The 23,890-nt window shown below is 34.4% G+C and overlaps 1 protein-coding gene and 1 pseudogene across 2 annotated transcripts in view; one reads left to right on the top strand and one right to left on the bottom strand.

The window, feature by feature from the left end:
- Positions 1 to 1,508, bottom strand: part of LOC145960025 (uncharacterized) — a 5,508-nt gene extending 4,000 nt beyond the window's left edge. The window contains exon 1 of the mRNA XM_083079289.1: positions 981 to 1,508. Within this exon, the coding sequence (XP_082935415.1) occupies positions 981 to 1,287 (307 nt within the window). The 5' untranslated portion in view covers positions 1,288 to 1,508. The remainder of the gene's footprint in view (positions 1 to 980) is intronic.
- A 14,344-nt stretch (positions 1,509 to 15,852) lies between these two features.
- LOC145960026 (uncharacterized) lies at positions 15,853 to 22,219 on the top strand (annotated as a pseudogene). Its single transcript, XR_014435252.1, has 3 exons — positions 15,853 to 15,911; positions 21,113 to 21,343; positions 21,981 to 22,219. The product of XR_014435252.1 is annotated as an uncharacterized LOC145960026 (transcript).
- Positions 22,220 to 23,890: the final 1,671 nt, after the last annotated feature.

Here is a 23,890-nt window from a genome sequence, read left to right as displayed (position 1 = left end):
AATACTATAATACTATAATACTATAATACTATAATACTATATATTTAAGTTAGAATATAATTAATGTCGTATCCAGCTAGATTAATTCAATAAATTTTTATTCTCCGTTTGCATTATAAGATAATAATATTGTAAAAATATATAATTATGAGGTCAGAGACTTCATTAGGTTCGTTATGCCGTGAAAGAAGAAGAAGAAGAAGAATGTATAAAACGTGATCTAAAAAAAGTAGCAACTTAGCAAAAATCACTATATATCGATGAAAAGTAACTAAAAATCTCCCAGTTTTCAGAATACTTATTTGTACAAGAGCTCCTTTTGTTAAAAAATAGAATAGTAAGAATTATATTTACATTAATAAGAGAATTGTATCTCTCTAATTAATAACTACAAAATTTTATATTTTTTTTACAAAATATTTTTCATTCACATGCAAGAGTTAAAAGTATTGCATAGAAACAAGGAAATCATTATTTTAATGAATAAAAATATATATAAATATCATATTATATTCTACTATTATTATTTCATAACCTTAATAATCTTATGAACATTAGCAAAGCCAGAAAGGAAAAAAATAAAAAACTTATTTGCACTTTTAGAGATGCTGAAATATGTTTTATATCTTTGAAATTTTGGTTTCTCTCTTTCTCTCTTGAACTTTCTCGAATATATTTTCTAATATGCAATTACTTTCTATTGTTATCGTCGATATATGCATGTATCAATAAAAGTTTATAAATAATCTAAATCAATAATTTAAATTAATAATCTAGTAAGTTGTGTATAGTAGTTGTGATATTCGATAGATATTTTGTGAATCCATTAAAAATTAATATTTCGATTAAAATTAAATTAATTAATTACTTTATACATAAAAATTTACAATAATTATTGCATTATTAAACTGGATACACATTATGTTTAATATTAGTTTGATGTAATAACATTTGTGACAAATCCAAATTTGCATAAATACCTTGATTATAATCCATTGTTGTCCCAAAATTAAAATATAATTGCTCATTTTGTTGTGGTTGCACTTGTTGTTGTTTCATCTCGGCTTTTTGTTGAAATGAATGCTCAGGACTCATAGCTTCTGTTTTTATCTTATCCCTCAAACGTATTAAGTCGTTATAAAATAACTCACTTTGATCGTTTTTCATATCGTTTTTCATATCGTTGTTTATCACTGAATTTATGAAGATTTCTAAACACGAATATTCATTTACGTTGAAATCGCAACCATTTTGCAGCTGATTGTCTTCAACGTCACAGATGAGCATTTTTCACAATATTTTGTCAATTTCTCGGCAATAAAATTCGATATACGATTGACGTGATCTTCGAAGTCTTGTTCAGAAGCAATAGGTTCCGGACTTATGTACGTATACCTACTCATGGAGATTCGAGTCTTGGTAAAATTTTCGATGTTTTTCGATCTTCGAAAACTTACAAACGAAACGCACGATGTTTCACTTACAACTGCCAGTTAAAGACTGTCCTACTAAATTCTTTTCTCTTTGTATACATATAACCATTCCAGATAGATATCAGGATACTAGATAGATACGATGTGAACGAATATTGGTGGATTTTACGATCCTCCCTTACGATAACGAATAGTTATCTACTAAAGTGCCGCATACCGATGTCAATGACACGTATTGAAATTGTTGAGTTAGGCGTTGAAAGTTTATTTTGTATCCATAAGATAATTTGTTATCAAGATTGTTCAAGGAGTTTCTTCCAATGAGCTACATCTTTCTCGGCCATTTTCTATATACATACGTATAAAATCTTATATTAATTTTAAAAATCTTATATTTAATTTTTTACACTTGTCAAACTTGAATCTGTTCAGACAAATTTATATAATGCACGGAAAAATATTAAAATAATTATGCTGATGAAAATGCGTAGAAATATAGTAGCATGTTTATAAATATTGACATTAACCTACATATCACAAATTACTTTGACATATTATAGAAGGTGCACAGCTCTCCTAAATAATATATATTTTAAATTATGTATAGCGCTCTTTTTTTATTTCTGAGATGCGAGACTGAAATATTGTAAAAATAAAATTTTTAAAAAAGGGAATTTAATTTTTTCTCAATGACCTTAAGCTTAACATATGTACATATATACGAATAAAACAATATAATAAATAAATAAATTGCATCTTCTCATGATAAAATACACCGTATATCCTAAGGTGTCCCAGTTATCATGTGTCAAAAAATCATAAGTAAATCTCGTTAAACCGAACTAAAAAGTCCCACACATTATGCGAATAACCAATAAAAAAATTTTTGAAATATTAATTAAAGAAGATCGGTCAATCCGTGCGAGTATAAGCGTGCGGCGACATTCAGTCCACTGTAACCTGATTCTAAGTGCATGGCGAAGCGGTGAGTAGAGCGATGATGAGGGTGGAAAGAATTAAATTTAATTAATATCTCGAAATTTTACGTGAATTTTAATAAGATCTACTTATGGTTTTTTTGACACACGATAGCTAAGGACCCCGTATATACAAGGTGTTCCGAAACTAACGCTTGATATTTTAAAGGCAGATTCTCTGACCAATTTAAAAACGATTTTTCCTCAGCGAAAATGTCGCGGCACTAATAGTTTTCGAGTTATAAACGATTGAAAATAAAGGGTTTTTCGCAAACTAAGGCTTATGGGAATAAAATATTAATAAAGTCACATTCTTTAGTTAATTTTAGGTAGAGTTTACTTTAATAGAATTTTAATTTAAGGCTTAGTTAGAAAGATACATGATGACAAAAATTGGGAATATGCAAAAAATAATGATCTCCCTCGATTTTCGCTGAGGAAAAATCGTTTTTAAATTGGCCAGAGAATCTGCCTTTAAAATATCAAGCGTTAGTTTCGGGACACCCTGTATACATTATATACAAATGTTGGCCTTTTTTATTTAAGAATGAGTTCATTTAAACAAGCATTAAGTTGCTACCTTTAAACCAAGATAATTGGTTCTTAATTGCGTTGTTCTAATCTTGTTTAACTATCAAATGATAATTCTTATTAAATCATAAATCTCATATTAGTTCATATATTTAAATTTTATTGGCTACCTGATTCCATTGATAAAACATTATTTGTATTTACAGAAATTGCTTTTGATGTTAATCTCCTGTAATAACTACTGCTTATCTTATATGCGTCTGCTAATGTCTCTTTCTTAATACTTTTGATTGCGTACTAAAAGGATTTTTAAAAGGATTATATTTAAAAGGGTATTATGTTTATATATATTATTATTAGGTTTTCTTATAAATAAATAAATGAATTAAAAGAGTGAAAACATAAATTCCTTTTAATGAAAATTCCGATATTAGAAGAGAATCTAGATCTGTAAAATGATAAAGTCGAAACAGAATCTTCTGCTGAAAATTTATAGTTCTCATTCGATAGCTTCATCGCCTAGATATTTCGTTTATTTGATTTTTTAAGATTGTTTTACTAATATGTGAAAAATGTGCGAGTTACTTTTGTTAATACACATAAGGATTTTTATTTCAAAATTTCTCCCATGCAATAAATATTAATATTAATGTGTTAAAAAGTTATGTGTTAAATTATTAATATGTATTAAAAACAGAATCGCGAAATTCTTTTGTTGCCAAATAGTCGAGAGAATCGCAATTAACGATTTTCGGTTTAGATTTCTATCCTCGAGATATATGTATCGTATTGTAAACTTTTTTAATAATTTTCACACCTCTATACATCGATATGTGCGATAATTTTTGATTTCATAGGCAGACTTTTCCCGCGAACTTGTGTTATGAAACAGCGATAGGGAAGCGAGAAGGAAAAACGTGGATCGGATCCGGACTTCGAGATACGAAACCGGGAGATTGATCAGCGTCATCCTGTCCGTCTATCTCTGGACTCCTCCGGTATTCCTCCTCCCCTTTCACCGCCGCGAGATTCTATATTGTCTTTTTGTCCGTTTCGCATCCCTTTTCCGCGCGCCTCTCTCTCTCTCTTTCTCTTTCTTTCTTTCTTACTTCTCATCCTTCTCCGTCTTTCCTCTCCTTTCGGAATCAGCCATTCTCCATCCGCGCCAGAGAGCTGTCTGCAGATCCGCGCCACCGGTTTTCCAACCTTCCTCGCCCACCCCAAGGACGAACATCCTCCGACTCTCGGCCACATCCACCCCTCGCCGAAGCTTCCTCGTCGTCTGAGCGTCCTCTTTTTCTACGCCTGCTTGTTCCGTAGACAAAGATCGCCGCGATGGAAAAAGAAGGCCAACGGCCGAGGGGGGGGACGGAGGGCGGAGGATGGGGGTGAGTAATACCGTAGGAAGAAAAAAAGGAGAGAGCATCCTCTCGTTGCTTCTTTCGTTCTCTTCTTGCAATCAACTTTTTGGGCGGGATCACGCGTCCGCACCTTGGCCGTTTCCGTTTTACCGCCAAAAATTATTGCTTCACGCTGCGATATCCGCGCTCCTGATTCACGATATATTTCAGGAGCTCATAAAATATTCATCTCGTTAGAAAGTATGTGTAGATACGATTAAACTTTCTTTACAAATTTCTTTCACGTACAGAATATCGCGATGACGTTCATACTTAAAGCGCAAAATTGATTAATTAAAAAAAAGACGGAATGGTGGCATCAATCAAGATACAATATTACACGACATTTGACATCAGTTATTCTTATGTTTATCATAAGAATAAAATACATGCGAGAAATGTCCGTTTTTACCATCTTCGTCTTAATCTCCAGTTTAGCGAAACTTTCGTTAAAATTAAACCTAGATTTAATGCTGATTGTTTTCTACCAACATTATAGTATAAATGTTTAGCTAAGATTATAACTTATATGTCATAACTTTAGAATCTTACTAAAACTCGCACATTGATTGGTCTAATGTTGGCTCTAACAGTATTATATCTTGTCATAAACCTTTGAATTTGTCAATATTTTTGAGTTTGTTGCCATTCTTGAGCTTTAAATGAGATCAGACAAGTTAAAAATATAAATAAAAAATACTAATGGAAAAAAGAAAATAGAAAACATAGAAAAAAGAAAATATTAACTGTAAAAGGAGCGAAAAAAAAAAACTAAAATATAATTAAAATTATATTTTAATTGAACTATTATTATTTAATTGAATTATTATTAAATGGAAGAGAAAGAGAATTTAAACAACGTTAATTATAATTAATAATTATTTTTAACGTTGTTTATAAATTCTCTTTTTCTTTGATTTAATTTTTATTTTATATTTTCATCATCCGAAGATGATAATATTTTCTTTCTATTCCATTTAATTTTATATTTTATATTTTCGACATTCAAAGATGACAATATAAGATTATATATCATGTTTGAAATTATAGTAAATGCTAGTTATATTTCTTCACCATAGTTTAACCATTTTTAAACGGCCAAAATTGGCCGTTCAGAAATAGTTTCCCAACTCTGTTTAGAAATATTGTTTAACTTTCTCTAATGAAATCACAGATTTTTCAAACAATAGAAATTTTTTCATGACTAATGCTGTGGAAAAACAAAAATAATTTTCTCTACAGTTTTGAAGAAATACTAATGATTGATACTAATAATTTCCTCTACAGTTTTGAAGAAATACTAATGATTGATACTAATAATTTTCTCTACAGTTTTGAAGAAATACTAATGTTTGATAATAATAAATAAAAACTGAATAAAATATAAAAATAGTTAATTTTTTTATATGAATTTATTTGTATAATTTAAATATAAATAACTTTTTAAAGTTTTAATTAAATTTAAATAATTTAATAATAAAATTATAGTTAATATTTAAAATAATTTATATTAATGAAAATTAATAATAGAAAATTAATAAATTTATTAATAAAAATTAGTGCCAGCAATTGCGGTTAAACTAAGAATAATAAATAAGTTTTTTTAATTAATAAAATATATTGTTTGTATATTATATTATTAAATTAAAAATAAATTTTAAAATTAAATAGATATTCCTTTCAGTTCTTATCTGAGTCGAATTTCGAAGCTTAATATTAGGAATATGATTTTCCTTATAAGGAATATGACTATAAACCTTGATAACACAACTTATACCTCAAAAGTACTCCTTCCACGATATTCCCGATTATACCTACGCAATAATGAATAATTATCGCGCGTGTCGCACGCGAATAGTCTTCGAGATGTTGAGACGCGCATTGATATAGAGAGCAACGGAGATGACGAACGGAGGAAGATATTTTAACCACAAGAATGAGCGAGCTGACATCAGGAAGAAGGAGAGATGGGTATGAAGGGCTTGGTTGGAATACGGGGAGATAGTAGACAACGTGCATACGTATACAGAGACGATGGGTGAGTAAGGCGATGGAGGACAGGAAGGAGGACGGGGTGCCGGGTGAGAGGAGGGGGAGAGAGTGAAGGGAGGATCGGTTGAAGTAGGAGGGTAAACCTTTCCCGACCCTTAGCAACGCTCTCGCGACGCGCTATCCTGCGGATAACATCAGCGGCTTCAGGGCAGGAAATGAAAATCGCGCCGACACTGTTTAATTTAGATAAAAGCATATGTTACACGACGAATGGCGTCGCTCTCCCTCTCTCTCTCTCTTCTTTTCGCGCGAGATGGTATATCCTTAAAGAGGCCACATTATGTCTTTTCTCACAAGGAATTCGCGCGAAGAGACGCACAGCGCGAACGGGGTCGTTCAATTTACCGCTCACTTGTCCGCACTCTGAACGCGCGCGTAATTTTCTAAAATGTGTTACAAATTGCAGTAGAATTTTATATATTTCAAATTGAAATTTTTTAATTAACAGTCTGATGTATATAAAACATGGATGTTCCTGTAAAATTGTGTGTTGCGCGTATCATTCTTTAATTATTATAAGTTATTTGATACTTTTTCCTCGATCGGTTATTTTCGAATGCTCATAAGTTTATAATTAATATATTAATGCTAATCAATTCGATCGTATTAAGATGTCGTGATCGAAGAAATGCCGAAGAGAAACGATGGTTCTTCGACGGAATGAGTCGAAAATCGTTTTTACCGGGGATCGGGACTCTTCAGAACATCGCGCGCAAGAAGCACTCGCGGATATGACGTGTTTTTATCGGCGGTACCACGGCCAAGACCCCGAAGAATCGTCAACTCCAAGCCGGATGCCGAGATTCGCGCGAGCAGATAGAAAAGGCATAGCACTTTTATACTCTGGAGGTTAAAGTTTAGGAAGTTATTTTGACTCTCGGTTGAATGCCTTCGCCCACACCGTACTTTGGTGAGAAAAGCAACCCTGTCAGCTTGCTTGACGTCTCCCGTCATAGCCACCCTCACCATCGTGAGGATTTTCCCTCTCATCATCCTCTTGTCTATCTTTCTTCTTGTCTCCTTCCTCCCATCCGGCTATTGTTACTCCTATCGAGTTGACTTTCTTTTAATTAAAAATTTTCCTTTTTTCTTATTTGATAAAATCTCTTTAAAATTCAAAAGATAATTATAAGTTGATGATTACATACTGTTTCTTTCTATAATCGTTTCAATCTTGTATTTTGAATTTTGTATTTTGTTCTCTTGCACTATTTTCTTGCTCGCTCTGTGGCATTATTTTTTTCATCATTTTTTTCTTTCCATGTCCCTCGGTTCGAGCAAAAAGTTAGAAATCTTATAATATAAGTTTACTGAATGCAAAATCAGAGTAGCCCTCCATGTCGCTCTCCATGGGCAACTTGTATCGTATTTTAATGAAACCAACTTGCTACGGTTACCCATCTCAGATACGCAAAATTCTGATATTGTCCTTATCGTTTTTATTATAAAAATTTTAAACTTTCTAACTATATATTTCGCGTATGACTACACTTATATATCTAATAAATAAAAATAATATAGTACACGCACATTGATCTAGAAGTCTAAAATTCAAATAATAAATACCCCACAACATTAATCTACACTTTATAGAAAAAGCAAAGAGTTAAAGTAAGAATTTTATTTTATATATCACTGTTAAAATTAAATAATTTAAAATTTAAAATAATAATAGAAAGATTTACTTATTTGGAAAAGAAATGTAACAATTAAAGATATTTCTTCTTAAAGTTTTTATTATTTTATTTTCAAACGGAAATATTCAAATATATGTCTTGAATGCGATCATCTTTGGAAATAATGAAAAACAAGAAAGCCGTAAAATTTTTCATACACAATATCTAATTAGAAATGCGGATATGCTTTCCATGAATCATCGGGGAAATTTATACTCTTGTCGATTAGACGTTTAAATTCTTTTAAGTCATCTACTTTCTAATATCTAGGATAATTCTATAGTATACTTTTATCTAAACATAATGATTGCGTATAAATATAATGCTTAGAATATATATAGATAGAATATATATAGATGTAGAATTTAGACAAGAATTTAGAATTTTAACAAGTTTTACATATAAATTTTTAGTAAATGAGAAATGTTACAAATTGCATATCATTAAAAGGATTTAAATATTATTTATTTAATAATTTGTAAATTAAATTTCACCGATGATCTTATTATATTTGTTGAAGAAATATTACTTTTTTTTATTTTTGCGCTATATTAAATGACTGTAAAAGATGGCAGATGTAAAAGTGAAAGCTAAAATAATCAAAAAATAAACATAAAACCAGTGATATAATACAGTGATGCCAGATTCCGGCCTTTCAGTAGCATGCGGTAGCATGTAGGGGATAATAGAAAGAGACAAAACATGATTCTCTCTCGCTCTTCTCTGCGAGAAAAGAGCGAGAGAGAATCATGTTTTGTCTCCTTCTATTACTCCCTTCATGCTACCGAAAGGCCGGAATCTGACATCACTGATATGATAAGCAACATAAAAGAGAACAAATACTATATTTACAAAACTTATATATATATATAATATTTTTAAATTTGACTCTGTAATCTCGTGTAATATTTTAACAATTTTTACACGTAAATTTTTAGTAAATGAGAAATGTTACAAATTGCATATCTCATTAAAAGGATTTAAATGTTATTTATATATATATATATATATGTATAAGTTTTGTTAATATAGTATTTGTTTTCTTTTATGTTGCTTATCATATTACTAGTTTTATGTTTATTTTTTGATTATTTTAGCTTTCACTTTTACACCCGCCATCTTTTACAGTCATTTAATATAACGCAAAAATAAAAAAAGTAATATTTCTTCAACAAATATAATAAGATCATCGGTGAAATTTAATTTACAAATTATTAAATAAATAACATTTAAATCCTTTTAATGAGATATGCAATTTGTAACATTTCTCATTTACTAAAAATTTACGTGTAAAACTTGTTAAAATATTACACGAGATTACAGAGTCAAATTTAAAAATATTGATAGTGTCCACGTATATCAAACTCTCTTCAAAATCTAATTACAATTATCGTGATAAGTGGCGTTACAAGTTACACTATCCTGTTAGAAGACACGTGGTCAACGGACGACGTCCACCATAACGCTTACAGCATGCCTTCCTTCAAGCGTGTTGCCAGTGTACAAGGGCGGCACGGGGAGTTGCTTGCGCAACGGATGATATATTATCGGGCGCTGTTTGCACTTTGACAACATCGCGGGGCATAAAAACGCTGACTCATTTAAAGCGGCCCCCGGGATTGCGCGGGTGCTTCGGGAGGATCCGCGTGCCGGGCTTCCCCCCAACTCACCCCTCGCCCTCGCGAGAGCCCTCTCCTCTCTTCCGATCCTCCGGTGTGTTCCAACCTACACCCGCTCGGCCTCCCTTTTCCGTTCCAGCGCAAACCACCACCCCAATTGCACCCTCCTCCTCCTCCTCCTCCTCTCCTCCCTTCCTCCCTCCGTCGTTCTCCTTTCCGCCACCCTCGCTTTGTCCACCGGGCTCCTCGTCCTCCAGCATCCACCGCGTCTCAACCCCGCGGCTCTCCTGCAGGTCCCACAAACCGGCATCTCGTGACTCTCTTTTCTTCCGCGCCAACAGCAACCGGACTCATCCTTCGTCCGCTTTCCCGCCTTCAGCCTCCTACCCTCCCCCCTCCCTCCCGTGTTCACTCTCACTCCTCTCCCTGCGCGTTGCCAGCAAACTGCTCCCAACATTTCCCATGACCCGCTCTTTCTCTCGCTCTTTTCTTCGAGATTTCTCCTTTTCCCCCCCACGCCCGTTGAAGCGTCGACTAACGGTCGCTTATAATTGCGATTCTTGGTATAATTTGTATTAAGGCTAATTAATTGCAATGGCTTGTATAATTTAGTTCACTATTATTTTCCTCTTCATCTGTTCGCAACGGCGATGAGTGTTTAGTCTGACTGATATAAGGATTGCGATTAAAGTAAAGTTTTCGAGACTAATTTCTTTCGGGAAATTTTCTCGTGCGCGTAGTGACATTGTACGATTTGCAAACTGTCTAAAGAAAAATGCGTTTAGCTTACGTGTAATATAAACTGTCTATACACATATGAATGTCTTACGCTCTTTAGCTCGCAGGATTAGGAATCTTATGCAAAAGTTGATAAGTGGGATGGGGTGAAATGTGGGTCGCAAGGCTCCCTCGAGTGGATTCAGTGGGGTATTCAATGGGGTAAATGGGGTATTGCATATTAAATGCGCAGATAGGGGGTTATAACGGTAAAAGGAGGAAGCGGAATAGCTCGGGATTTAAGAGAAACGTGTGGAACAATGTGTGTAAGCTTGATGCGGTTATTGATTACGGATCACTGTCATTGACGGCCCGTCATATGGAAACAGTGACCGTTTTTCGTCACGAACACATCGACACGTCCGTGCAATAAAAGCAGGTGCTTTGAAATTGTAAACAAAAATTCACGCCGTTTACAGAATTAGAACTATGTTCTATTTTTATCGCTAACAGCGATGTAAAATTTAAGTTGGCGTAATATTCAAATTTTTAATTCATTTTCTCTTTCTTTAATTTTTCTTTAAAAAAATTGACAGATATAACAAAAATCAGCTAAATCTAAATACACAATTTTTTATAATTGTATCCTATATAATTAATAAAATTAAATTATTATTATTAATTAAATATAATTAATATATAATTATATTTTGATAATTTAATTTATCAAAATCACTTTTAATTGATCTATGATTCGAAAATTATTGTTTAGAGAAAAAAATAATTGCAAATTAGAGAAGAATTGAAGAAATCTGTCATTAATCATAATAAGCAAAGTCCATGTTGTAATAATTAGTATAAATCGCAACTGATAGAAGGTAGAAAGAAATGGACAGAACAGGAGGCTCGACGACGTATGTCCCCAAAAGCCGCGGAGCTTAGCGTTGAGTGATCGCCGCTCAGTCGACCTCGTAACCGGCGCCATATATCATTCAAGATGGCTGGCATCTCACGCTGTTCAGAGAGAGACAAGGGTGACAACCCTCCCGTCTCTGCTTGCTACTTTTGACTGGCTATGTCTACGCCTTCGCTGATAATCGTATTAAGAAGATATCAACCCTGAAGCGATGGTTTTTCCAAAGTGCTAACTGTATTAATGTAAAAGGCTTCAGCAAATATGATTGTCATGAAATTGCGATATTAATGAAATTGCTCTGTGCATTAATAATTATACTTCTCACTAATTACACATTACATATTTTTTAATTATTGAAAAGTATATAAAAGTAAAACAAAAAGTAAAACATTTTGAAAAATGACATATTTTACTTAATGATTAAAACTTTTTACGATGAAAAATAAAGAAAAAGACTACTAGAGTACTGAAGAAAAAGACTCGAATAAAAGATAAGAATTAAATGAACTAAATGATTTGATTAAAGTATGATTACAATATTTTGTTTACAATTTGTAATGACAAATTAAGTAGACTTGTGTACATATATATATATATATACATATATATATATGCATATTAAAACGTAAATGAAACTTATCATTGATATGCCTGGTGGAAATTCAATATAGAAACCCGATATTTAAAGTATGCATGTGTATCTGCATCCATTGTAATTCTGGAATAATGCATCGATCGATCGCTTTGTATAAATAACCAGAGGATTATCAAAAGCTAATTAATTTGCATATGCGTATTAATCACACATGAATAAATGAATTAATCAAATAATTGAACGGGTTAAAGAAAATGTGAGTTTTCGGCTTATCCATAAATCCATGAATTTACATGAACAACACAATTACATAATGATGCGGTACGATATAATTTTATTTATGCATTTGCATGCGAGATTTGTAAAAAATTCACGCTTGAAAAAAGTAACCGAGGAAAAAAATATTTTCTTCAGTTCCATCTATCGTCTATAAATGTGCGTCGAGACAGTCTGTCCCATGGGTCGGTAAACTAAATCCCTTTGCAGTAAACTACCTTACTAACGTCAGATTCCACGAGAGATTGTTGGACTAACAGTTCTTTTTACTTTCATCAAATTAATATTGTCAATATTCGTATTCTCGGACAATGGATGAATATCATAGTAAAAATCATGCATATAAATTCTAGTGTAAAAATATAAAATTCCTGCTATATTTCATATCTATTTTATTAGAATTTAATGAATTCTTTAAAAAATATATATTTTTGTTCAGCATTGTTTAAAAGAATTTTTTCTTTTCTTTATTAAACATTTTTCGCAAGGAAGAGATATGTGACTGTTTAATCTTCAATTTATCTAAATAATTATTTAACTTTTATATAAAATTTTCAGTGTTTTTAATCAAAAGCGACATGATTGCAGTTTTAAAAAAAGTTGAAATTTCTCTCTCTATTGTATAAAAAATTTAAAATGTATAAATATACCTCGGCGTAAAAGAGCACGTTTCTCTTTTCTGCAACGTGACTTATGAAAGCTTCAAAAACTCAACGTTATTTTCTACAGAATTATCAATGAAACAAGTCGACGCTGTTTCGTGAGCAGGTGTATTCTCGAAAATATTCTAAAAATTATATTGAGTATATATTTTTCAAAGAAACGACTAGCTTTTTCTATAGACAATATAGCTCGTCTATCTATCATACATGAGCAATATTGGCATGCCCATCGGCTGTAATATTGAAATTGTACTTTTTGCAATATGAGAGTTATTTATGAAACGTAGCAGGCAATATAGGAACGCGCAGGGAGGGTGTCGGCATGTGTGATGGTAGCGTTCTGATATGATGTGATGCGATGCGAGGAGGATCGAGCTCGTTGAGATATATAATGCTCGACGTATGAAGCGTACTAGAAAATAAATTATAAAAGATTGAAAGAGGTAAAATGAGTGAGGTCTCTCAATCTTTCATAGAATCGCGCTGTATTCTTCAACTCTTCTCTTAATTATACGTTTCAGTCATTTAACATCATTTCCATTCTCACTGATTCACTATACATTTTATATTTTACATTTATTTATATTTATCTCACCTCTTCTTGTAATATCGTGAATAATTCTTTAGGTGCTACAGCATTTATTTCTTAAATAATATGATTTAGAGAGAAATTGTTATTTACGTTTTAAACGTATGTAGACAATATTATCTATATGCGATTGATTTTCTACGGTGTCCTTTGCTTTTTTTTGTGAAACTGCAGTAGCAACGTGTAACGTGTACGCTTAGAGCCCACCGAAGCGACAGCTGTTCGCCGGTTGGCTGCACTATTCGATTGTCTCGCTCTTGATGATTGATGATCGTTCGGGGTAGCTGCTGCTGTACCTTGACTCCGCGTCTGTCTTTTCCCTCTTTTCCCTCCAGCTTTTTTCGTTTCTCTGACAATTTCAGTGCAACGTATCGGGTCAACACATATGTTGAAATTTTTCTTCAAAATAGTTAAGAAAAATCATGAAAATGGGGCAACGAGCGTGAAAGGAAGACGGATGACAAAGCATCGAAGAATGCTTAACCAAGAAGAAAGGCTTTCAGAACAGAGACCAACAACGTTGCGATCTTTTTCAATATTTAAATTATTCACCTGAATAAATATTGTCTTTTAAAAATATTATTAGTATTTAAATTATTTACCTGAATAAATATTGTCTTTTAAAAATAAATAGCATTTGCGATTGATAAATATAAACGCAAAATGCTACAAATCGATTTTAACGACAATTAATGATAATTGAAATATTTATAATCCATAAGAACACACTATTTTCCGTATTTAATTGAAGAAAACCAAAGCATTAGTATGAATGACGTATCCGTTATTTCGTTCTCGATCTCTAGCTCTTTCTCATCGGCATTTTCTTACCTGTCTGTTGTGTGTTTATCGCGAGAGAACCATCTCGCTATCATCATACATCCGAATTACAAAGCTCGCTCATATTTTTCGTCGGTGAAGATCAAAGCGCTGATGAACATCTTTGCATAAAAACGAGCCGAGTTGTGCGCGAGGCATCGCCGAAGACATCAGCAACGCGGCGGCATCGCATGCGACACGGGCGATATCTCTCTCGGTTCCAACCCCTCCTGTCCTCCTCATCCCGCCAAGTTGTTCCCCTCTCCATCCCCATCCCCCTCCGCATCCAAACTACCATCAGGACGGATTCGCCCGTCTGCTACCGTCTTCGTCCATCCCTCGTTCCCCATCGTCGCCCCTGTCTCGCCCTCGAGACGACTACCGTAGCTGCTCTCGTCATTAGGCCAACGAGATTTTATTAAACTGCTCCTCCGCTCGCGCGCATAGGAGGCATATTTCGTTCCCTCTCGCGCTAGCCCCTCGCACAGCACAGTTATTACATGCAAAGTGAAAAAGTTGCCCATAGGGCTGACCATTATTCCGTCCGTTGCTCCTTTCGCGCCTAGTCTCCACGCATGTGCGTGCGCGCGGCACTTACGCGAGCTTCCGAGAGATCGTTTCTTATTCTCTCCTCTCCTTTTTTTGCCCTCGCTTTCTCGGGGCCAGCTTCGTACGTCGCGTGTTACAAATTAAGTTGCATAAATTCACGCGCCTACCCGGGTATTGCAGGTTGCCGCGATTCTCCGAGGACTAATTTCCTGCCAGTCTTCGTACAGAAACGCGATATCCGGCTGTCGTTTCGCTCGGATGAATCTACCCTACATCGTTGCCAATCGAATTCCATACCTCGACCGAAGAGATCTCTTGCGTCGCAGCGACGTATTATTTATCAAACACTGGCGTTATGTAACTGTCGCTTGAATATGACAATTAATCACTCTTATCATTCATTGTTCAGAACGCAAATAAAAATTTTTATTCTGAGAGAAAAGTGTTTAGATTGCATATAAAGTTATCTTCTTCTCAGCAACTCATGTTTCGTATTCTTTGCTACTGTTTGAAAATGCTATTTTATAATTAATGTCAATACTGTGTTCTTGGGGTACAATTCAATTAATTTCGAGACGTATATCGCGGATAATGGTGACACTTACCGTGGCATACTTCGGTTGTTTTTTTTTTTCGCAGAATCCGGACACGATAATCGATCGATTTGCGAATCGTTCCACATCGCACACGGGAGGTCGACGTGTTCCACTTTAATCACAACTTCATCCACGAGGAACGTGAAATTCGTCTTACGCCTATTGCGCAAATAGGCCAACTGAAAACGCATTGACATCGCAAGTCACCGGCCACGATAGAGAGCGAGAAAGAGAAAGAGAGAGAGAGACAGAGAGGGATCGTCAGGGAGAGGTGGCGGAAGAAGAGAACGAGCCCGGTGCTGCTGAATGGCGCCCTACCTGGTCCCCGAAGTCATAAATCATTCCCCCGCGATACTACCCCTCGGCGTTTTCCTGCACCATAACATCGCTGATCGGCGAACGGTCAACATCACCTGGAGCGCGCACCACCGAGAGGAATCTTATCCACTTCTCCCGAAGAGAAGAAATCACGGAATTGCAGGCTCCCCGAGTAAGAAGATCCAGGTATATACGCAAGATACTTTTACTCTCAAACGTGATTTTCTTTCATTTGTCACTCGTAAAAACTTCCAAGAGACACCGGAGCACCGTTTTCAATTCGACACTGTCAATCCAAGCAAAAACTCTTCGAGACTCTTCCTCGCATAGCTTTTGAATACTATCACGTTGTGAGAGGATCTCAAGGGTAGCCTATGCGATACCTTGAATAATCGTCGCTCTTATCATTAATAAAATATATATATTTTATATATAAATATTTTCTAACAGCGTATAATGGTAATTAATTAATTACTGTCTTTTCTCCTGACGAAGATGATAAGACATAAATTACTTTCCCCGATTTCATCGATAAGCGAAGAAGGTGGGATATCGGAAATCGCGCTTCTCGCAGTACAGTAGATGTCAAATTAATAGTCGGTGCGCTTTTTACCGCGCTGCATCGCGCGGCAAATCCCCGAGAACTCTCCTCGTGGAAGGGAGGCCATAAATTTCAGCGGCACGGATTCAAAATGATCTCCTTTATTGCACGCAAGCTGAGTTAGTTTCGCTTTGGCCTGCCTTCTGTATAGTCACACCGTCGGGGAACGCAATCCCGCTTTCTTCTCTCGTTCTCCCGTTTTACCGGACAACTTTTACCTGACAATTAATTGCACGATCACGTGTTGCTTTCATGTGCGTACAACTCGGCCATATTGAATCGTCGGGGCATAATCGTATAATGAATCGTGCGATAAATTTGTGATCGGAAAGTGATTACATGTGTTTGATTTGTGTGCATATCTGAAAATATATCGTGATGAGAAGTATGTGATATAAATGCGCATGAAAGAAAAATAAAACGTTCTTATAATAATATTTAATTAATTAAGAAGCAAAAGAAGGCTAGGAACCAAAGATGCAGGTAATGGGGTGCGTGATAGTGATAATATATTATTATTTATCTTACATACAACAAGAAGCGCAAAAATAAATGTTTAAAATGTACTATCGACGACGTTTCGACCTGCTCTGGGTCCTTTTCAAAGTCAAGTAGAAAAAATATAATATTATTTAAACTTAACTGAATAATAAAAAAAGGAGTGTCTGCGATGCAATTGTGCGACCCTACCGTTTCTTTTCAATTTCTTTTTCTTTTATTGCATTGACTCCTTTTGCGCTTCTTATTGTATGTAAGATAAATAACTTTACAAAGTTTCTATCATAATATATTACCACTGTCACGCACTATTACCTGCGTCTTTGGTTCCTATCCTTCTTTCGCTTCTTATTTGATTTGTATCATTTGAACCATTTTTACATTTGTATATTTTTACTTTTTTAATATTTAGTTAAATTAAAAAAGTAATTATACGAGCATCTCTCTAGATTAGTTTTTGAAAATACATAAAAGATAAGAGTAAAATTCGCAATTATTATCCACTTTCAGTTAGTAGACTTAAGACTGTAATGTAAATAACATTTAATCTGTAAGAGTGGAATTATAAGTTGTGTTAAAAGACAATAAGTCGAAGAGTGTGTGAGTAAATCTTCCTAAGTTTCCCTGCAATTTATTTTAATTCTTCAAAGAGAGAATCGAACAGGAAGTACCTTGATATGATTGGTGCCATCTGTCGGTGATCTCCCAGTATCAGTGGGTATGCAAAAGATGACGCTGCTATAACAATTTGTTCTGTTTCTTCCCTCCGTAGCTGCTAGGATATAACTAAAATAAAATCTAAAATAAAAATCTTTTTAATATCATAATATTGTGTACGCGACAAACTTAAAATTTTCCGAACAAAATCAAGTAAATTAATTCGATAAGTAAGATTAAGTTAGATTAAAATCACACAGAAATATCCTGTGACGTAAATTTTCAAAAACAAATAATTTTTTATATTTTTTAAATATTTAATAATTACTTGAAAGCGAAAATAATTTAATAGAATCTTTTATAATATTCCTCATTAATTATTCCCAGACTTTATGGAGAACAGTTGAAATAAAGATTTATTTTAAATTTTTCTATACATTGTTAGAAAATATGTTTTAATATTCTATAACATGAGTAAATATATATATTTTAATATTTTTTATAGTTTTCCAAAGTGTGTTTTTTTCTTCTAACAAAAATTTCCAATCAATCGATTTAATAGTAGTGATGAGAGATATTCATGTATAATACAGTTTATGCTAATATTCTTCATGAGATAAGATTACGTGTCATTGTATATGTACAACTATTATTTATCAAATTTCAGTAAAAATGTATATTATAAATATTTTGAATCTAAAGAGAATATTTTTCTTTAATGCAAAATTTAACGATAAAAATGAAATCCATACACATAGATTACATGTTACTTGCTCATATATTTCGTTATTCCTGGCACGATCTAAAATGACGTCAATTATACAAGAAATATGCTTTCCAACTTTGGCTTTTTGTTATGACTTGGAATCGAATGTAACTGGAAAATACATGGAAAATTATAAAGAAGATTTTTCATGAAAAATAATCAATCAAATAAACAGCAATAGTAAGATACTAAAATATCTAATATTTTACAATTATATATTGATATTTTATATATATTTTATAAATATATTTTTTCATACGCATGCTTATTAAAAAGTTATTTCATGATGAATAATTGCTACAGTTTTTTTCAAATGTGTAAGGATAAAGAGTGAAGAAAAATCATTCTATATAGAATATAAAACAGATACCTATTTAATTTGCCATAAGTGGATGATATTTGTTTCTCTCATCTCTACGCGAGGGAAAACGTTTTATGCACAGCGCTCCAAATACTGCAGCCATTTTATATAGATTGCAATGTATTGATCGTCTCCGCCAACTGCCGACATTGTACGTAGTATCAGAATGACAGGCTGGCAGATGGAATCGCAACTTCCTCTTCCCTCGCCACCACCTGCCATCACGATCCAACCCCCTTCAATGCTTTGGACTGCCTGCCAACCCCTCGTCTCCGCCTATGCCTATATATATGGGTAGGTAGCTCCACAAGTCGCGAATATGCACACATACATGCATAAATATATATGTATACATACATATATACATGTATGTATATATATATATATATATATATATATATATATATATATATTTGCGACTTGTTGAACTACACACTTCCCTCCTTCCTCCCTAAAAATACAACTTTTTAATTAAAATGGCGCAGTCATGTATTATGAGCATTTGAATTACATGGGCTTACCGAGGACTTCAAAATTTCTTTTGCATTTATCAAAATTATTATAGCTCTTTCTGTTTGTTTCAATAGATGTATATGTGATAATTTTCGTCAAAATATATGTAATATTTTAAAACTAGATTGTTACATTTAATTTTTTGCAGCTTCTTATTACGATGACGGGCGTATGACGGCCCTGTTCTCTCTTTAAAAATCTCTTTCTTGTAGGAGACACGCGATAGATTACCTCGGTAAAGCCGCGATAACGTGTTCACGTTCGCATCCGCTTCACTTTGACAAATGATCGTCTCTTGCGGAATCTCTAGCGCCTCCTAAACTACGTTACGATATTTTATAGTTCAATATTGTTGTTTACAGAAACATTTTTCTATTCATTAAAAGACTCAAGAATGATGGCAGAGAATTTGCCTTCAGAATCAACACCAAAGTCAATACATTATCTAACTGATCGATATTTCATGTATCTGCAGTTTTTATTTTCTTTGTCACTAGGTATATTGGTACGAGGAGCAACGCAAAATGGATTCTGCGAACGGAGAATCAGTAAAAGAGATAGAAGAATGAAAAAAAATGACAAGCGCGGGAAAAAATAAGAGAGCAAAGCAGAGCGTTTCTTGCTACGTCAAGTATAAGATAGGGTGGTCTTCATCCGCAAAAGTGCCCCACGGGAGCTGCGTCAACGTTCGTACAGAAGAAGCTGAAACCCCCTTCGTTTCCCCGACCCACGATCCTTCAAGTTACGCGAAACCTCTTCACGGATCTTCACGAATGGACAGGATCACAACGGCAATGAGTTCTCTCGGCGGACGTCACTCAGATTCCGACCTTCTCATTCCATTCTTCTTTCCCGTTATGATTTATGGTTTCATTAATGCAACATACAACGCGCTTTCTTGGCTGCGGGATGAGAAAATGTTGATTAACCGTTTTATTTCTCGTACTAAAACAAATATAAGACTATTACATTCAACTTGCTATTCATTTTTAGCAATTAAATAGATTTTCTCTATGGATCTTCTCAACTTTTTTGCAACTTCACTTTACTTTTAACGAATAAAAGGGTGTTTTGAAAGCTTCCGAAATGGGAACATCTTGGCACGTGGTTGCATTGTGGCAAGTAAAGCATATCACGAGTCTCGAGAAAGTTTTTATAACAATCTATGGCAGGTCATAGCTGGGATATTAAAAAGAACAGCAATTTTTGACTCTTTTCTAGCTAACTTTTTCAATGAATTGCAAAAAACGAGGAAAGCAAGAAAACTAGTAAAATTATTATAATAATTACGCAACATTTTTTAATAAACTTTATAAATGTTAATTATTAAGTATTAAACCTAATTTTCATACTATTAATAATCAATTATTATTGAATTACTATTTTAAAATAATATTGTCAATATAAAATCTTTCATCATTTTTCAAGATATTTTAAATATTTTTAAAATATTTTATAAATATTTCATTAGCGCGCTTTTTGCGATATTTTTGCCGACGTGTACGATTCAACTTAACTACAGCAGAGGCATTTTTTAAATAGGAATACAAGGAAGAGAGGAACCTAAATTCTATCGTGGGCGATGTTGCAATTCCTTGTTAGAGTCCCTAACCCGCCCAACTCGCTTCAGATTCATCTCAATAACATTAGCTTAATCGTTTAAGCTTTTAATTACGCTGGCTTATATCTACCGAGTAGAAAATGCACGTAATTCCCAGGACTCTTTAACTATATTAGAAATTCTGAAAACGAGAAACATATTCCTCGAACATATGGACTCATCTTATATCATCTCTCTCTAAATATCAAAGTAGATTAATATTTAATGTTTTCCAAAGAATTTAATTGAATTAAGTTTTTTAATAACATTTAACGCAATTAAAAAAACTCAATGACCATCGAATCGATCACGTAACGATCGCGTAGAGCAATTCAATTCACACAGAACGAAGTGCTGTCGATTCTTTTATGGCGCACAATTCCGTTTTCAGATTCAAATTTGTCGCGAGCTACGAATGCGGAGATCGACAGTCGTGTCCAAGTACAGAAAAGGAAATCGACTGCCTGTCGGATTATTATTCCAGGCATGCCGCTCGGACGTTCATTCCTTCTCAACACATTCCACGATACGAGGTGGTGCCAGTCGAAGACGACGCTTCTTTCCGAACGTGCAAGTGCGACGCGAATGGGACACGCTTGCGAAACAATAAATCTCGCACGAGGTATTTGCTTTTTTATTTAATAGCACGTTATCTCTTAATAAGTCGCGATTGCGAGACAATCATTCGCATTAAAATCTTAATCGAATCGGTTTCCAAATTTCCACACATTGTGTGTTGTACAACTTTTATACAATATTTTATTCTACGTCACTCGGCTTTTGATAGAAGTATGAGATATTTGTTATAAATATTTTTTAATAATATAATTAAAATATTTCTCATTGTATCTAAAAAGAAAAGTACGAGTTTTATCCGTCAATATCGTTATTTCTATTTTGTCGCGCTGGACTAAGCGGTCTTTTATGGCAATGACCTTTAGTGAATTAATCAATAAATACGTGGCTACTGCGTGAACTACATTACGGTTTGTCTGTAAACGACGTCTGGGAACGCAGACGCGTAGCCAAACATATTTCCGATTATTCAGCTTATATTATTATGGTAAAAAAAGAGACGTGTGAATAATGAAAATAATTGATTCTATCTTTTCTAACTTGATTTTTTGCAATCATATATGGAATAAGTCGCTGTGACGGACTCTGAAAGGTATTAATGATCGTTATTAATTAACCATTGTGTAATACATAAATTATATGTCATAATTATACATTTATTCTAATAATTAATCTCTGTTCAGGTGTCTAGTCACTCTGCGCACGAAGTGCAAGCTGATTGGTTTGATGAAGACCTGCTCAAAGTTCCGGAATGATCAGGAGACAGAGATCCTCACGTTGTTGTCAGGGCTTTATCCACGCCGCAACTTTACCCGATGATGAGACGTAAGCAAACTTTAGGAAGACATATTGCGTGTGAGTAGAGAATGACAGGTGGAAAGGTAGTTGAGTGGTATATGACGTGCGGCTGATGTTATATGAAGAGACGAATAGTGTGGTTGCTATTTATATCGAATTAGTACTCCCTTATTAAACTTTCATTCTATTGCATATTAATATAGCAATAATAATCGCTTGTTCTACCTCTTCGTCTGCTTCTAATTTTCTTAAATATTATTATATATTGTCTTTTAAGGGAAATATAAAAATATCTTTTAAATATCTTTCTCTCTCTCCATAATTTTAAAAATATATTATTATCTTCCTTAAATTTCATCCTCCTCTGCGAATTATTTTCTGTCATAGCCATACATATTCTCTACATTTACGCTCCTCGTTTATTAATTATTGTTTATCTGCATTTGATTATTTTATTCACCCTAACCGGAGCGATATTGATGAAAAAAGAATGGCATCTCATCGCTATATCTACTCCATTTTTTCCATCTTATCGCGATTCGACTCCTCCGCCGTTTAAAACGTCCCCTCGCGCAAGAGCCTCGTATCCTTTCTCTCCTTCTACTTAACTTTTTCTATCTATTATACATATATACACACGGGCCAACTCCTCCGTCTCCCTCCGTCTCTCTAAGCGTCGACAGAGGCACGCTCTACGGCACAACCCTCATCCTCCGCCGTAGACACGTTCTCTCTCCGCTGTTCGTTTCCCTCTGGTGTCAGCCTCCGCAGCTTCAGGAGCAGAGAGACGATCAATACGTCGCTCTAGAACGGAGAAGGAACGGAAGCTACGTCATTGGGAGACTTTGGCACTCGCGGGGAGCGGAAAGGGGTCCCGCGAGGTAAAGGGACCTTTTCCAGGCGATTCCTCGAGAAGCAGAGGAGAGGAGACCAGGCCTGGCTCAGACCAGATATGCCCAGCTATGAGCGCGAAAAGATGATGAGATGAAGGGTGGCCCCTGGGTCTTGCGTCTCTCTTTCTCTAGCGGCTCGGTTGACAGGGACTCCGGACCGAGACTGCACGACTCGAACCGAACGTCAACGAGCGCAGGGACGGCTGTGCGAATCGGTCCCATCCAACCTTGATAAACTTATCAAAAGTATCCCGGTGACTCCTGTCACCCGGTTCGCATCATATATAGCTGAGAAATATTTAATGCTTGTCACTTGCTACGTAATCCGGCTAAATCAACATCTTTATCGTCATATTTATACATTGCTTCCGCAAGAATAAGATATACAATGTTTCGTAAATAAATGAAAATAAAATTTCCTTAAAATCTGAATTGAATCTGAGAGAGATCATTGTCTCTGTAAAAGACCCTGTAGTAGTGCCAATAGTTTCACCTAAATTCAAAGATGTAATTATATTGTAAAGGTGTGACAAATGTATCGCATCTACCCGCACTCGCAAAATTATCTTTTTCCACTTTGCGCGTCGATAGTCCTTGACATTTCCAAGATTTATGCAAGTTTTACTATTGGAGAATATCTCCCGTGATATAGAAAGGCTTTATCGATTTGGCGTGCGAGCGACGGATCGTTGTACATAAATTTTCAACTATTTTCGGTACATTTGTTTTGACCCCTTCGCGGATATACTGACGTGCAAATGTAACGTTGAATCTTTCACGAGATAGCAATAATTAATGAACCGACTAATTTATAGCAATCTTTCATACGTTTTGTTCGATTTACAAATCAGTAATTAATAGCTTTATAATATTGAGGTGAAATTTTTCGGTTACATTTGATC

This window comes from Camponotus vicinus, unplaced genomic scaffold, assembly GCF_025532165.1.
Source record: "Camponotus vicinus isolate PSW18456_S1 unplaced genomic scaffold, iyCamVici1.0 SCAF_10, whole genome shotgun sequence".
Taxonomy (NCBI): domain Eukaryota; kingdom Metazoa; phylum Arthropoda; class Insecta; order Hymenoptera; family Formicidae; genus Camponotus; species Camponotus vicinus.
This window is presented reverse-complemented; position numbering and strand designations above follow the sequence as displayed.